Raw genomic sequence first — 16,350 nt, 5'->3', positions numbered from 1 at the left:
TGAAGCGTTGAAGCATGTTGCTTCACACAGGATTTCGACTTATGCCTATTTTAGTAGTATTAGCTATTTTGGTCTTTTATAGTTTTGGGCTTTAACTTGAGGTCCAAGTTAACCTAAATCTATAAATAGAGAGAGTAACTCTTATTCTTGTAATTATGTGAATAGAGTATTCATAACATTGTATTCACAGTATATTGCAGTTGTAAAAGGAATAAGAAGTTTTCCACAGTTTGTGGACAGAGAGAAACTCTGTAGAATTTTATTACTCTTCTTCTTCATCGTTCTTTACACTCTTTCTTTCTCCATTGTTCTTTCTTTTCATTGCTATTGTGTGGGTGAACAATCTTGTTCATCAAGATTGATTAAAATTCTCCATAGGTTTTGGGGGATTTCCAACATAAAGAAAGTATTTGAATATATATCAATCACTATGATTGATCTTCTCTTTCAAGTAAGAAATTTACCAAGATATACAAGTTCTCAAAAGTATATGAATAATGCTGAAACTTTTCTGGACAGATTTGATAAAGTGTGTAGAAAAATCTCAATGACAATGTTAATGTCAAAACACTTGTTTAAAAATTGAGATATAAATGATTTGAAATTGCAATGAAAGAGATGATTTGAAATCTGAAAGATAAAAGTATTTATAGGAGCATTACACCCTTTTGAAAATGTAGAACTTAATCAAACAATGCAATGGTTTAATGGTGTAAAAGCTGAAAACATTTAAAAAAGTTTTGCACTGAAAAGGCATTGGTTCAACGATGTAACCGGTTACCTCACTGTAACTATAAAAAATTTCAAAAACTATATTGATGTAACCAGTTACCTCAATGATGTAAACGGTTGCCTCACTGAAAAATTGCCAAAAACATTAGGTTCCAGTTCTGTCAAAGTTCATGTAACTGATTACCTCACTCATGTAACTGATTACACTATAGTAAAAAGTGAAAAATAATTGTTTAAATTTGATTTAAACCAATTACAATGTGATAAAATGATTGTTATGCATATGTATGAAAATGTAGATAATTTTGAGCACTTAAAATATGTTAATGCTTGAACTGAAATGTGTACCAATAAAATTTGAAGATCAATCAAACAAAGCTAATATTCATGAAGTAGCAATCTTGATTCATAGCCTGCTTGATCTTTTGCTCATCCTTTCTTGATACACATGCATATTTGTTGACTTCATCAAAACATATATTTGGAAGGGCTTGACTTCCCAAATATTTTAAGAGTAACTACATAAATTAAATTTTAATTTTAATTTTTTTTATATGTTTTTGTAATAAAAATATATAAGACTATAAAAATTATTTTTTAAAAAATTGAACAAACAGAGAAATATATTTTGAGTGATATTGTTTTTAAAATAATTTTTTAATGTTATCTATTCTTTCCAAAAAAAAATATTGTTACAGAGAAAAAACAATAATTATGGAAAAATAATTTTGTATTTGTCTATTAGAAAAATAATTGTTTTTAAATTAATATATATATATATATATATATATATATATATATATATATATATATATATATATATATATATATATATATATATATATATATATATATATATATATATATATATATATATATATATATATATATATATATATATATATATATATGAGAGTAAAAAATTGATATGCGCGTATTTAAAAAAGTAAGTATACTTTCAACATTCTAACTTTCTTTTTAATGGTATAAAATTCAAATTATTATAAAATATCCCAATTAAAAAAGAAAATTCTTTTTGATGGTATAAAATCGAAATCATTATAAAATATCACAGATTGAAAAGGAAAATTCTTTTTATATGAAATATAATTAAAATATTATAAAATATCCTAATTATAAAAGAAAATTCTTTTCTATGGTATAAATTCCAAATCATTATAAATAAAAACTTTAACCAACATATAAGATTGAAAAAGTATATAAATGGAAATATATAATTGTTTTTTACCAAAAAACTCATAGAAGTTCAAATACACTGATAGTCATTCATTGGAATTTATTGACCAACCTATGAAATTGAAAAAAGTATATAAATGGAAATATATATTTTTTTTTAATAAATCACAGAATGCTTATATCATATATCAAGGAAATATATAATTGTTTTTGGCCGAAAATTTCATATATCATATACCCTGATACTCTTTTATTGAAATTTCTGGACCAACACTTGAGATTGAAAAAATATATAAATTGAAAGATATAATTGTTATTTTTAATAAATATATCTCATAAATATATGAATGTTTTTGACCAAAAATTTCATTGAAATTCAGATACATTGATACTCTTTCATTGGAATTTATTGACCAACCTATATGATTGAAAAAGTATATAAATGGAAATATATAAATGTTTTTTTTATATATCACATAATGCTTCTATTATATATATCACAGACATATATAAACAGTTTGGTGCAGACCACCGTAAATTTCACAGCAGACAGTAGGAACCGGTTGAACCTGCGTATCTTCAGTACGGATTTTATTAGTTTCCAGCTTTAAATCTATAACCCCTTCTGCTTTACTTTGACACCTATCGTACAACTTCATGTGTTCATTTGTAGCAATAGCTTCAATGATCTTCTTGATTCTAGTGACCGTTGAAAAATTTGTGGAACCACGGGCTGCAGTATCAATCAGCTGTTTGGTATTTATTTTGAGACCATTCACAAACATCTGCATTTGTTCAATTGCATCCATATTATGAGTTGGGCAGGCCACTAGGACTCTCTTGAATCTCTTGTAGGCGTCTCCCAAAGTTTCCCATCCTTATGCTTAAAATTTAAAATTTCATACCTCTTCCGCAGAAATACCGATGTTGGGAAATACTCATTCAGGAAGGATTTTTCCATTTCTTCCCAAGATGTGATGCTACCGGGTAAAGAATAAAACCATTTTGGCTAATTGAGCTTGTCTGAGTCTTTCCCGCAAGGTTCTCTCGATTTCTGCATCAAAAGGAAAATCAGCTGAGGCCTTACCAAATAAAATATTCAAAATAACGGAAAATAAATTTTAGTTGATAGGGAAAATAGAAAGTGTACTATTTTGTAATAAGAAGGATGTTTCCCAAAGATTGATCTCGAGGATTGCGCATCAATATAGGTGTAAACAATCACTCAGTTGAACAAAAGTAATAGTTTGACTTTTGTAAAACTCACTGTAAGGGAAAATAAAACAAAATAAATGTTTTCACCGATTATAATAATATGCCAAGGGTGGTGTGTGAAAATCTCATATAATGACCCTTCACTCAGTTGAACAAAAGTAATAGTTTGAGTTTTGTAAAATTCACTATAAGGGAAAATAAAACAAAATAAATGTGTGAAAATCTGCTGTAATGACCCTTGAGTGTATATCTCCTTAATAATGAGAATTATTACAATTATCGAATCTTAAGATTGTTTCCCCCTAAGACCTCGGAGGGAAACTTTGGTATTCAATCTAACCTCTAAGTCCTTAGGTGATTATGATGAAACAAGGTCATTTTAGTTTAACAAAAATAACCTGGTAACCATAGGGTATCCCTAGTCCTAGGTGATATCTACTATGATTTCACTGTTTAAAAACCTTAACAATTGCAATCCTGTTAATCGTTAACCATACATCAATCTTAATTTTTCTGATAAAGAAAGCATTACGCAAATTATACAGTGAAATTGATAACAAATAACATATATTAAGGAAATTATAACATCAGAGTCATTACATGATCAATTCAGGGACATCCCATGGCATTAGGGGGTTTAGCCTCTCATATTATTCAAATAAGATACAAGATAAAATTGAGCCATTACAAAAAGTTGGGAATTCCGTTGATCTTCAATCGCGTCCGCTCTTGAAGGATCTCTGTTCTTCGTCGCTTTCCACTGCTTCAATCTTTATCGTCTCTAATTTTTGATCGTGAAAAAAAGTCCCTTTCTCCATATTCCAATCTCCCCTAAATAGTTCCTGATGACAATTTTTATCTAGCAAAAGTCCAGAATGCCCTCCAGGATAAGCCGTGCCAAAAACAGCAAAAAACTGGAAAATCAAGTGTCCAAGCCAACACTGGCCGTGTCAGGCAACACGACAAGCCTTGTTGGGCTTCTGGTGTGAAAGGTTTGACATGCCCCTTCAGGGAGGCTGACACGGTCCGCGTCAGCTGACATGGGCACCCGTGTCAGCTCCCTGGTTTCCTCTTCCAAGTGGCCTCACCTGACACTGCCCATGTTAGGCAACACGGGTGGTCGTGTCAGGGTTACTGTATTGCCCAATTTTTATCTCCCGACGGGCCCGGAACGTCTGATTTGCTTGTCTATCCCTCCGGTACTCTTGCTTACACCTGAAACCAATATAACTATCACAAAGGGTCATAAAATGGAGTATAATGATGCATATAACATGTAATCAACAACTAGAAACAACAATGCAAAACATCTAAATTACTAAACAAAATAATAAAATAAGTAGACTAATGTGTTATCGACTTCGTACAAAGGTGCCGAATGAGTGTCAGAAAACAAGTAGAAATGGAGACTGATCACAACCCTAAACTTATCTCATTGCTTGTCCTCAAGTGATGCTCGAGACATCAGGACGATCACCCCCAAAATTCGCATCCACAATGCTACTGCGATCTTTCGCGATCTCCTGTTCACTTTTCAATCACACTTTCACCTTGACGCATCTTTTGGCCTGTAGCTTCTCACACTCTCACGAAATCTATCGGGATCAAAGTGTTTACACTCAAGAAAAACAGAGCATGCAAAGTCAACTCTTAGGTTTGAAATACACATACCTTCATAACAAGAAACACACAACACACACTATTCGAAGACTTTTTGGGTTGTAGCGGGGCTAAGGTGTAAGGTGGGGAGTCAAAACAAAAATTGGAAAATATAGGGGTTCAGGCTCAGAGTTCGTGTTGTTACCCTCATAACTGTTGTTCAATCTACAAATCAGGGGTATTTCTTTTGGACATCGTCCTTGTTGAGATTCATTGGCTCATAAATTTTCTTTTATTGCTCTTTGAGCATGCTTTGTGCCAACCTTAATACTTCTAGATAAGTGCTTCATGATCCTTCTCATGATATACATTTTTTTTCCTTTCTCTCTTTTTCTTTGAATTTTTTTTCTTTTTATTGCACTTATCTACAATTCATCTATGTCCCTAACATTTTGATGAAACCCAAACTTAGGCTTTTCCGCAGATCCGAGGTAAACAACACTTATTTAAGCAGGGTGTGGTAATGTATGGGTTATGGTTATATACAGTGGTTAAATAGAAAACAAAAGGAAATATGGTTCAAATTTGGTGAACGAAGGGTAATAATGGCGGGTTGGTTGGAAAGGCTCAGGGTTAAAACAAAAACAATGTCTCAGTGTGTACAGTGTGTTATAAAATTTCAGTATCTCTAATGCAAACCTAGAGAGACAGAGACATACCTGGACAACTCTCATGATGACAAGTGTTTGGCTTTTTGTAGTCCTCGCCATGTTTTGTCTAGCTTACGGGCTTCCAACATACCTCTCAGTGTGATGTATCTTCGTCTTTACTTCGGTTACAGAGTATCCCTAAGAATTCTAGTGACAGAGAGTCATGTCCGATTGTTCGAGTCAGTAGCATCAATTTTTGGGGGTTTCCAAAAGAGCAAGTAGAGGGGTGTGTCTTCCATCCAATCGCTCCAAGCTTCATCATTCATCTGTAACACGTAGAATACCACACAACTAATTATAAAAAATTACTAAGAACAAAACAAACAGCAAAAAGCAACAAACAATAACCCCCCCCCCCCCCCCGACATACACACACTTGAACTAAACATTGTCCGCAATGTTTAATCCAAGATAGATAGGGATTCACACCGGTTCACTACGGTGGCAGAAATTGCAACATCAGACATTGCATCATTGCGTGCATTTCCTCCATAAGAGTCCCTTGACGAGCTTTCTCTAAGCCTTGGCGTGTTTGCTCCGCTCAGAGATTGCCAATTTCTGTTTGCATCCATGACCATTGGTTCAGCGTCACATATGATGACTCGGAACTTGGGTGTGTGGTGTCCTCTGGTGGAGCAACAAACTGCTCCTGTTCTTGCATCTCTTCCTGTACTTCTTCCTCTAGTGGGTCACGTGCAGCAAATGTGTCAGCATTGTGCTTGTCCATATCATCTTGGACGACACTCTCATATAGCCAATTGGCCGTGTTGGAAATGCTAATTTGTGCAGGGTCAGGAATAGCCATAATAAACTAACCAGAACTCATTAAGGCATAATAATCAGAAATTTGTGAAATCATACCTTAGTGGACCAATGCATTCATGTCCAGTTTATGCTTACCTACGACTGGCGTCTCATTAAGTGCATCAGGGTCATATCCGAAATGGTGGGCAATCTGTGTGATGATTCCCGCTATGAAAATTCCCCCTTGGGCTGCTCTCCCCACGCGACCCAGATAATCTGCAGCAAATGATGTAACACACATCTACCCGGTTTGTCATGGCAAACAAAAAGAAGAGTTCCCTCTGGGTGGCTACACCTGTGCTATCACCCCTGCCAAAAAGTGTGAAAGCCATCACCTTTTGGGCATACCTGAAACAAGGGTTTTGAATGCCAAATGCCTTCGCCCCTTTAGCCACATAGTCTGATCGTCCCGTAATGGCCAACCAGAAAGTCTTAGCATCAAAACTGTCTGGTACAGCTCCGAGGCCATAAAGGGGTAGGCAGAGAATTTCATCCAGCTGCTCCACTTACAACTCGTGGTCGACATTGTATAACTTGAAAGACATTGTTCCTCCAAAGTACATCGTTGTACCCGTCCAACCTTTTATTAACTTGAACTCATTTGTGCTCAAGAATTCTAAAGTGATGCACTCATAGATTGATGCTTCACAATGCACAGATTCAAGCATTCCGAGGACATGGAACATCCTATCCAATTCTTCCGACAAAGCTAATTGAAATAAAGTATCAGAGCAAAGGTACCTTGTCGGAGTGATTTTCCATTGGACGTGAGATGCGTACCTCCGTTCATGCTCTGGGTTGTCAAAGATGATATCATGTGAATTCGGATGACGAATGGTCCGTTTCCATGGACGGGATGATTTCGCATTTGGTTGCTTCCCTTTGGAAATTCACTTCGGCGGCATTATTGATTCCTTCAACAAAATTTATCACCCAAAAAAAATTATGAAAAATGGAAAAATGATTACCGTAGCCTTGTAGAGGATGGAGAGTAGAGAAACTTTTGTGAAGGGTGCCGACAATTTGGACAGAGTAAGGTGCTAAGGTTGAAGGCTTTAAGGTGGTATGGTTATGGAGGAAGGTGAAAAACAAATGAGGAAGGAGAGGGATTATGTAAAAATGAGAGAGAGTGAAAGAAAATCAGATTTTATTGGTAGATTAAGGGTAAAATGTGTTTAAGTGGTGGAAAATTCGAGTGGGGTCCACCAAATCACAAAAAGATAAATTTTGAAATATATGGTCGTTGGGCCTGACACCTGCCGTGTCAGCTGACATGGGTGGCCGTGTCAGGCCACTGTATTTTGTTGGTTCTTCCAGTAGAGATGACATGGGCCGTGTCAGCCTACTGTAAAATTTTATTGTCCAACTGTTTGTCTGATACGGGCCGTGTCAGGTGACACAGGCACCCGTGTCAAGGCCCTGTTTTTCTTCAAAAATTTATGATTTTTTGGTTTTTGGTTGTTACCCTGTTCTCTGGTATCCAACAATCTTTTATGAGTTTGGCTCAACCCTTCTCTTCTGCATTATGCAATGTACCTGTGAACCTACGAATAAACCTGTAAACACACCAAATAAGGAAATAGTTAGAATAAAGCCACGTGGGTTGCCTCCCACGAAGCGCTGCGTTTAACGTCGCATGGCTCGACGGTTGTCTCCATCATCCTTGGAGACGAACATTATCGATCAGACCACTTTCCTGTCCCTTATAGTAGTGTTTCAACCTTTGTTCGTTCACCTTGAATGTATCCCCATTATTTGGATTTTTCAGTTCGATAGCTCTATGGGGAAATACTTTGTGAATCACAAACGGACCCGACCACCTGGATTTCAACTTTCCTGGAAAAACCTTTAATCTGGAGTTGAACAAAAGCACCAGTTGTCCCTCGACAAACTCCTTTCTATGCAGCCTCTGATCATGTCATTTCTTTGTCTTTTCTTTGTAGAGTTTGGCGTTCTCATATGCTTGATTTCGAAACTCCTCTAACTCGTGGAGCTGAAGGATTCGGGACTCACCCGCTTTAGCCAGATCATGATTCAAGAATTTGGATGCCCAAAATGCTTTGCGCTCCAACTCTAGTGGCAAGTGACAACCTTTACCATAAACCAACTGATACAGAGACAGACATATGGGCGTTTTGAAAGCCGTTTTGTACGCCCATAGTGCATCTTCTAATTTTAATGGCCAATCTTTCCTAGATGCGCAAACAATCTTTTCTAATATTTACTTTATCATCCTGTTGGACAGTTCGACCTGGCCACTCGTTTGAGGGTGATACGGAGTGGCGATCTTGTGTTTAACATTATACTTCTTTAGCAAATTCTCCATCAGTTTGTTCGAAAAGTGAGTGCCTTCATCGCTAATAAGTGCTTTTGGCACCCCGAATCTCGAAAAGATATTGTTCTTCAGAAATTTCACAACCACTTTAGAGTCATTGGTGGGCAATGCCACAACTTCCACCCACTTTGATACATAGTCAACTGCTACCAAGATGTAGTTTTTCCCCCAGGATGGTGGTAATGGCCCCATGAAGTCTATTCCACTGACATCAAACAATTCAACCTCTAACATAGCATTTTGCGGCATTTGATTTCTCTTAGAAATATTCCCCGTTCTTTGACATTTGTCACATTATTTGACGATGTCTTGGGCATCTTTAAATAATGTGGGCCAATATAGACCTGATTGAAGAACTTTGGTCGCTGTTCGGTCACCACTGAAGTGTCCTCCATAGTCCGAATCATGACAAGCTCTAAGTACATCCATTTGCTCCTCCTCCGGGACATATCTTCTGACCAACCCATCCACTCCTCTTTTGTATAGGAATGGGTCATCCCACAAGTAAAACCTGCAATCATGAACAAACTTTTTCTTTTTGTTAGAATCAAAATCGTTGGGGATTACACCCCCCACCAAATAATTTGCGTAGTCTGCGAACCACGAGATACCGATAACAGTGAGGATGTGTTCATCAGCGAACTCATCCTTTATCGGTCTTTTTTCTTCTATTTCTTTAATAGGTGACATGTGGGATAGATGATCTGCCACTGTGTTTTCACACCCTCTTTTGTCTCAGATCTCTACCCAAATTCTTGGAGGAGTAAGATCCACCTGAGAAGTCTCGGCTTAGAGTTAGCAAACAGATATTTCAAAACGGCATGGTCCGTATACACTACAACCTTCAATCCTAACAAATATTGCCTGAACTTGTCAAAAGCGTAAACCACGACCAACAACTCTTTTTCAGTGGTTGCGTAGTTCATTTGTGTCGGGTTCAACACATGACTAGCATAGTAAATGACATGTAATAACTTCTCTCTTCGTTGTCCTAAGACCGCCCCTACAAGAATATCACTAGCATCACACATGATCTCAAATGGAGGAGACCAATCAGAGGAAATAACAATGGGTGTTGAAATCAGTTTGCTTTTCAATGTCTCAAAGGCCATGTGCATTCTTTGTTGAACATAAATGCCTTATCTTTAACCAATAAAGTGGTCAGCGGTTTTGCAATTTTTGAGAAATCTCTTATGAACCTGCGGTAAAAACCCGCGTCCTAAGAAACTCCTGATACCCTTCTCATTAACCGGGGGTGGGAGTTTAGATATCACTTCCACTTTTGCTTGGTCAACTTCAATTCCCTTGTAGGAAATTTTGTTACCCAACACTATCCCCTCACGCACCATTAAGTGCCATTTCTCCCAGTTCAGAATTAAATTCATTTTCTGGCACCTGTCTAAAATAAGAGAGAGATTAGTTAAACAGTTATCAAATGACGATCCAAAGACCGAGAAGTCATCCATGAAGACTTCCATATGCTTTTCGAACATGTCGGCAAAAATGGAATTCATGCATCGTTGGAAGGTGGCTGGGGCATTACACAACCCAAATGGCATTCTTCTATAAGTAAAAACACCATACGAGCATGTGCATGTTGTCTTTTCTTAGTCTTCCGGAGTTACAACAATCTGATTATACTCGGAGTATCCATCCAGAAAACAGTAGTAATCATGCCTGGCTAACCTCTCCAACATCTGGTTAATAAATGGTAAAGGGAAATGGTCATTCCTAGTTGTTGTGTTCAACCTACTGTAGTCAATGCAAACACGTCATCCAGTTATTATCCGAGTAGGAATTAACTCATTTTTTTCATTCTTTATTACGGTGGTCCCCCCTTTCTTAGGGACAACATGAACCGGGGTCACCCACAGGCTGTTAGAAATTGGATTTATAAGACCCACGTCTAACAATTTAACCACCTCTTTCCGAACTACTTCCTTCATTGCAGGATTGAGTCTTCTCTGCGGTTGGATTACCGGTTTGTGGTCGTCTTCCATTAGAATTTTATGCATGCACACAGTAGGGCTAATACCCTTCAAATATTCAATTTCCCATCCAATAGCATTTTTGTACTTTTTCAAGACTTGGATGAGCTTTTCTTGGATATTCTGAAGGCTCGAGTTTATGATAGCAGGACACTTTCCTTCAGGTTCAAGAAAGACATATTTAAGATTGTCAGGAAGTTGTTTCAACTCCGTTTCCTTCTTGGGTTCTTCATTCATCTCACTAGATTGAGGTAGGCGTAAATCCTCCCACCGGCGTGGTCGAGATCCTTTCCACGGAGGTTGTGCGTCCAACAAGGCTAGCACTTCAGATTCCCCGTTGTCCACCTCTTTATCCGAATCGAAAATGGACAAACTCAAAACTCTTTCCAAAGGTGACTGAGGTGTATGCAAAGGACTATCATATGTCGTCACCTGATCCAGAACCTCTATAGTATGACTGGTACAAATATCATCCTTGTACCTCATGGTGTTTCGAACATCAATTTTCAATTCCACATTATAAACCATCAACATCATTGTTCCTTATTCTATGTTTATCATGCATCGTCCCGTCTCCAAAAAGGGTCTCCCTAGAATGAGAAGGATCTCTTCATCTTCCGACATTTCAAGAATTACAAAATTCACCGGAAATACAAACTTATCAATTTTCACCAGAACATCTTCGACAATTCCATACGGTTTCTTGACCGAATGATCGGTGAATTGAAGTGTCATCCTGGTATCTTGCACAACCCCTATACCAAGCTTCTTGTAAATGGATAACGACATGAGACTCACAGTAGCTCCCAGATCAATAAGAGCCTTGTTGAATGACCTATCTCCAATAGTACACGGGATAGTGGCAGTTCCTCGATCCTTCTTCTTTATCGGAATCTTCATACCCTGCAAAATAGCACTACAAGTTTCAGTTAGAACAATCGGGTTAGTGTCGGTGGTACGCCTCTTCGAAATGATGTCATTCATGAACTTGGCATAGGTAGGCATTTGTTCAAGTGCCTCCAACAAAGGAATTTTAATCTCCATCTTCTTGAATAACTGTAAGAATTTTTCAAAGTTTTTCTCATGTTGTCCTTTTTTCTTGTTTCTAGTGGGGAAGGGAAGCTTAACAATCGGCTTGGGCTCAATGAATGTTTCTTTCACAATCGGTTTCGGTGCTACCACTTATTCCCTAACAACTTCATTTTCTTTGATCTCAAGGTCCACTTCGATCAATTGTTCTTCCTCTTCATCCACTTCCTCGAAAACTTCATCAGATTTACCACTTCTTGTTGTCACCTCCCTCACATTATTATGCTCTCTAGGATTTGTCACGGTTGCACTGGGTAGAGCACCTTGTGCTTGAGAACTCGAAGCTAGTTGTTGAGTGATTTGAACCATTTGGACTTCAAGATTCTTTATGGTTGTTGTGGTGTTTTTCCGATTGTTCCGGGTTTCTTCTTGAAATTGAACATTATGAGCTTCCATTCTTTCAATAGCAATTTCCCAATCAGCTATCTTAGGGGCTTGTTGCTGCTATTGTTGTTGATATTGAGTTTGGTACTTACCATGTTAAGAAACGGTTCCTTTTTGGTCTTTCCATGAGAAGTTGGGATGATTCTTCCAACCAGGATTGTATGTGTTAGAACATTAGCCATAGTTTCTATCTCTCTATCAGAACCTGAATGGATGGAAAGTTGTTCTTCGTCTGATTCCAATCAGGCTAATCGAGTTTGTCTGAGTCTTGCCCACAAGGTTCTCTCGATTTCTGAGTCAAAAGGAAAATTAGTTGAGGCCTTACCTCACATATAAATATCAGACACAGATCAGTTGATATAATCGAAATAAAATATTCAAAATAACAGAAAATAAATTTTAGTTGTAGAGCAACAAAATTTCAATTGAGATAATTTTAAACTTATATTTGGCAATCCCTGGCAACAGCGCCAAAAACTTGATCGGGAAAATAGCAAGTGTACTATTTTGTCGATGTAGTATTAAGAGGGAAATTTCCCAAAGATCGATCTCAAGGATTACGCAGCAATATATGTCTAAACAATCACTCAATTGAACAAAAGTAATAGTTTGGGTTTTGTAAAATTCACTGTAAGGGAAAATAAAACAAAATAAATGTTTTCACAGATTATAATAATATGCCAAAAGTGGTGTGTGAAAATCTCCTGTAATGACCCTTGAGTGTATCTCTCCTTAATAATGAGAATTGTTACAATTAGCGGATTGTAAGATTGCTTCCCCCTAATGTCATACCCCAATTTTGTCCGGCCATATTTAAATTTTCATAAATCTGATTTCATTTTTAATTAGCATCATAAGCACAACATGGCATACATTTCATCGCAAGAATACTTCACTTTAGTTTCCTATCATTGTTATGCCATTTCCATACTACCTAAAAACATGCATTTCATAAAATCAATTTTGTCTAGGAGTATGGTTTATTACACGAATACGAGGAAAAGGGATATTGTCTGAGGTAGAATACTAGTTTGCATCAAGGTCATGGGTGAGTCTCACCATGCAAGTATCATGTCGGTGAGTCCATTAGTATAACCATGAGCATGTTACATTACAAAGCAATAACTGCCAATGTCCCAAAGTAACCTGTAATGCCGTTAGCATCACATCTGCGTTGAAAAGGGCATTGTTCCAGTAAATTTGCGTCTTCCCAAACCAAGATGCCAAAAGATGACAAAATATTCATGGATAATTCAAAATAAATTCACAAGCTGTTTTCTTCATTTATATTCATCATTCTTTGGGTGATCTATTAAGGAGTCCTTTAGAATGAGCATTAAGTGGTGATCTATGCAGGAACATGGCCATGGATTTTAGAATACAACATTGCTTGGTCAAGAATTTCGGTTTAAAATAACATTATCCGAACAAAGTTCTGGGGTAACAAACATATTTGTTTCAAATATCATCCATGAGAATACCTCATGTCGTCGGTTACAAACAATCCTATGATCTAAGTTATATTACAGTCAAGCCAAATTAAAGAAATAGACTTCTAAAAAATCTAACAAGTAACATGCCATGTCCGGATAAGCACAGTCCAACCTGCATCACCATCCAAGACAAATACATTAGACCTGCAGCATGCCATGGCCTTCCACACCGTAAATCCCATATCCTGCAAAAGGGTGATCATCAAACTGCAGCATGAGCAGCATATTCAACCAGAAACCAACTCACATATTGGCACGCACAATACAATGACCAAAGTACATAAAGCATTGTTACAACATATACAAAACCACGCCGCAAATTCACAACAAGCCTATGCAATCTGGTTAGAAAAGGAAAGGCAAAAGGCGATCAAATCACGCAAAGGATGCAAAGTCAAATATCTAAACCAACACAACCTGCTGTTGTTGCTCCCAAACCATCGCCAACTGCAGGTGCGTGCTGAGTCGCTAAGCGCATCTCAAAAGGAGCTGATCAATAGCCTGGAAATGGTGCTTCACAAGTCAATACAAGAACCTCGATATCACAAAGTTCTATGGATCCAGCTAGTGTGTTAGTAGTTGCTCATACCGCGTCTTCTCAGCAAAAATCATCAGAACCACCATGTGGTTCCGCTGTGCACAATCCAATTAGTCAACACAACCTCGAAATGCAAAAACATGAACATAAGTACGACCCAGACCTGTAGCAGGTTACCAACACGGATTGAGGAGGTTGATGAACCTTCAATGCTGGTCCTAGAAAATACAAAAAAGAAACATTTAGAGTGACATCCAATTCTGATTATAGAATGAAAAGATTTGAAACTCCTTTGATTTCCTGCATGCAGTCGTACTCGCAGCTGTTGTGCTGGCATCTAAAGACCCACATGGTTGATAGTTGCAATAAAAGATCCACCATACATCATCCTTGGTTCTACAGATAATGCTTCACAAACAACTCGCTTCGCAATATCACAATAAGTCGTAGCAAGAGTAAGTTCTGCATCGAATACAACATCGCCAACAACAACAATTCAGCGATGCATACCAATGGCATTAATCTTGCATTGGAGTCATTTCCAAATGTACAAGTCACCTTCTAGTCATCCTCTCTCTCGCAGCAAACTAAGAGTGTCTGTCCTGCAAGCATGACAAGTCCCGTGATAAGGCAAATGATGACATTTGTTCCATATTATTAAAAAGAGAGAAAACTCTAAGAGTACCTGTTTGAGATCATGGCCTCACGGCAAGGGTGCTTGGATTTACGTAGGAGATAAATCATGGCTTGGCATTGTTAAGAATCCATGTCCTTCATCCAAGGTTGGTTCACCGTGATAATAGAAAATTCTTAGTCAATGCAAGTTATAATAAGTGGACTCAAAAAAAATAACTGCAAGGAAGGAAAAACCGAATGGTAAAAGAATCATTAGTAGTAAAAATAACCTTAAGAAGCATATGCTTCGAAGGACACTACAGACAAAAGGTCACGGTCACGCTGGTCCACACAAAATCCAGAAGGAAATCTTACTCTAACGGAACGATACGCCCCTCTCCTTCCAGCTCATGAACGAGGGACCACTTGCCTCCTCTCTATATAATAGACCACGAATATTTGCAAAAGGGGAAGAAGAAATATACCGTTACCCTACCGAAATCCCACCTCAACCTGTACCCAAAAGCTCAAAACACCAAAGGGGGACTCAGAGTTTATCATCAAAACTCTGAGTAAACCGAGCTAAGACCTTGATAAAATCATATTAAGAACATCATCAGGTGAATAGAGAGATGGATAGAGAAGAATTGAAAGGAACATTAGAGAACAGAAATAAACTACATACCTGAGGTACTACTGTTACTACTGAAAAACTCGTCAGAATCTCGAACATCTAGCGAGACTCTACTTTTTTATTCTGCTTCGTTGTTGTTCTGTACTTTGTTGTTCGTAAATTTGCTGATTCTTTTTTTCCCATCATCGATTTGAGAATGTTTGTCTTGGATCCGTTGTTGATTGACCTTAGATTTAAAATTCAAACTTGATTAGATTTTGCGATTTGTGATGTCTATATGATAAAATTAACAGAGGAATATTATTTGGTAAAAAGGTTTTTTAGATTTGTAAGGAGGATAGAAAAAGGGGCTAGGTTTCGTGTATGGAGTTGTATATTTGGTAGAGGTTCTCCGTCATTGAGGACGGCGGTGCCGCCCTTCTCCGATGAGGGTTGATGAAGGTGACGATTTGAAATTTTAAGAAAGAGTAGAAAAGTGGGATTTATGTTTTGAGAGAGAGAGAGAGAGAGAGAGAACGCTTAGAGAGTGTTGCTTTTATATTTCATGAATAAGCATATCTTGATTCTATCAATAGAAATATATTGTTTTAAATAGTGGTGGCTATTAAAGCCATTTGATATACTTTTTTGAACAATGACTGAATGTTTCGGTTTTCGAGAATATAACGGTTGGCACCTGTGTACGTGGGAATTCCACTTCCTTTCTTATCATCATGAATAATTTTCTCTTTGTTTTTTTCTAAATTATTTGGGCCTTTAAGCTCCCCCCCAGTCTGATTTCTAAGACCAAGCACATCCAGCATTCTGCACCCCCTGCTTGTGGGCTAGTTTAGGCCCATCTTTTAGATTTCTTTCTTATTTGTTTTTTTTTTCATATGATCATTATCTTTAGTTAAACTCTTTTAACCAATTTAGTAAATTAGGTTTAGTTAAATTGATTAAATTGTTTTTTATTTAGTTATATCAATTAAGTATGATTAAGCTAAATTAATAGATACATAATTAAATAATTCTACT

At 37.1% G+C, this 16,350-nt stretch overlaps 1 protein-coding gene and 1 long non-coding RNA gene across 8 annotated transcripts; both read right to left on the bottom strand.

The window, feature by feature from the left end:
* Positions 1-11,123: 11,123 nt before the first annotated feature.
* On the bottom strand, positions 11,124-11,624 carry LOC127122205 (uncharacterized). Its single transcript, XM_051052582.1, has one exon. The coding sequence runs from the start codon at positions 11,622-11,624 to the stop codon at positions 11,124-11,126; it is 501 nt and encodes a 166-aa protein (XP_050908539.1).
* A 1,798-nt stretch (positions 11,625-13,422) lies between these two features.
* LOC127118435 (uncharacterized) lies at positions 13,423-15,948 on the bottom strand. Of its 7 annotated transcripts, XR_007802216.1 has the most exons (7): positions 15,385-15,948; positions 14,770-15,288; positions 14,643-14,686; positions 14,401-14,546; positions 14,136-14,302; positions 13,964-14,047; positions 13,423-13,731 (listed from the first exon to the last, which is right to left on the bottom strand). It is a non-coding gene; the product is annotated as an uncharacterized LOC127118435 (long non-coding RNA). The 7 variants fall into 7 exon arrangements; XR_007802215.1 differs by having other exon boundaries at positions 14,401-14,686; XR_007802218.1 differs by having other exon boundaries at positions 13,423-14,302; positions 14,770-14,855; positions 14,990-15,288.
* Positions 15,949-16,350: the final 402 nt, after the last annotated feature.

Source organism: Lathyrus oleraceus, chromosome 2 (assembly GCF_024323335.1).
Source record: "Lathyrus oleraceus cultivar Zhongwan6 chromosome 2, CAAS_Psat_ZW6_1.0, whole genome shotgun sequence".
Classification (NCBI taxonomy): Eukaryota; Viridiplantae; Streptophyta; class Magnoliopsida; order Fabales; family Fabaceae; genus Lathyrus; species Lathyrus oleraceus.
The sequence above is the reverse complement of the archived record's forward strand: the minus strand, read 5'-3'. Positions and strand labels throughout refer to the sequence as shown.

Coding starts and splice junctions, on each gene's coding strand:
- LOC127122205 (XM_051052582.1), bottom strand. CDS start 11,624: ATGGAGATTAAAATTCCTTTGTTGGAGGCACTTGAACAAATGCCTACC.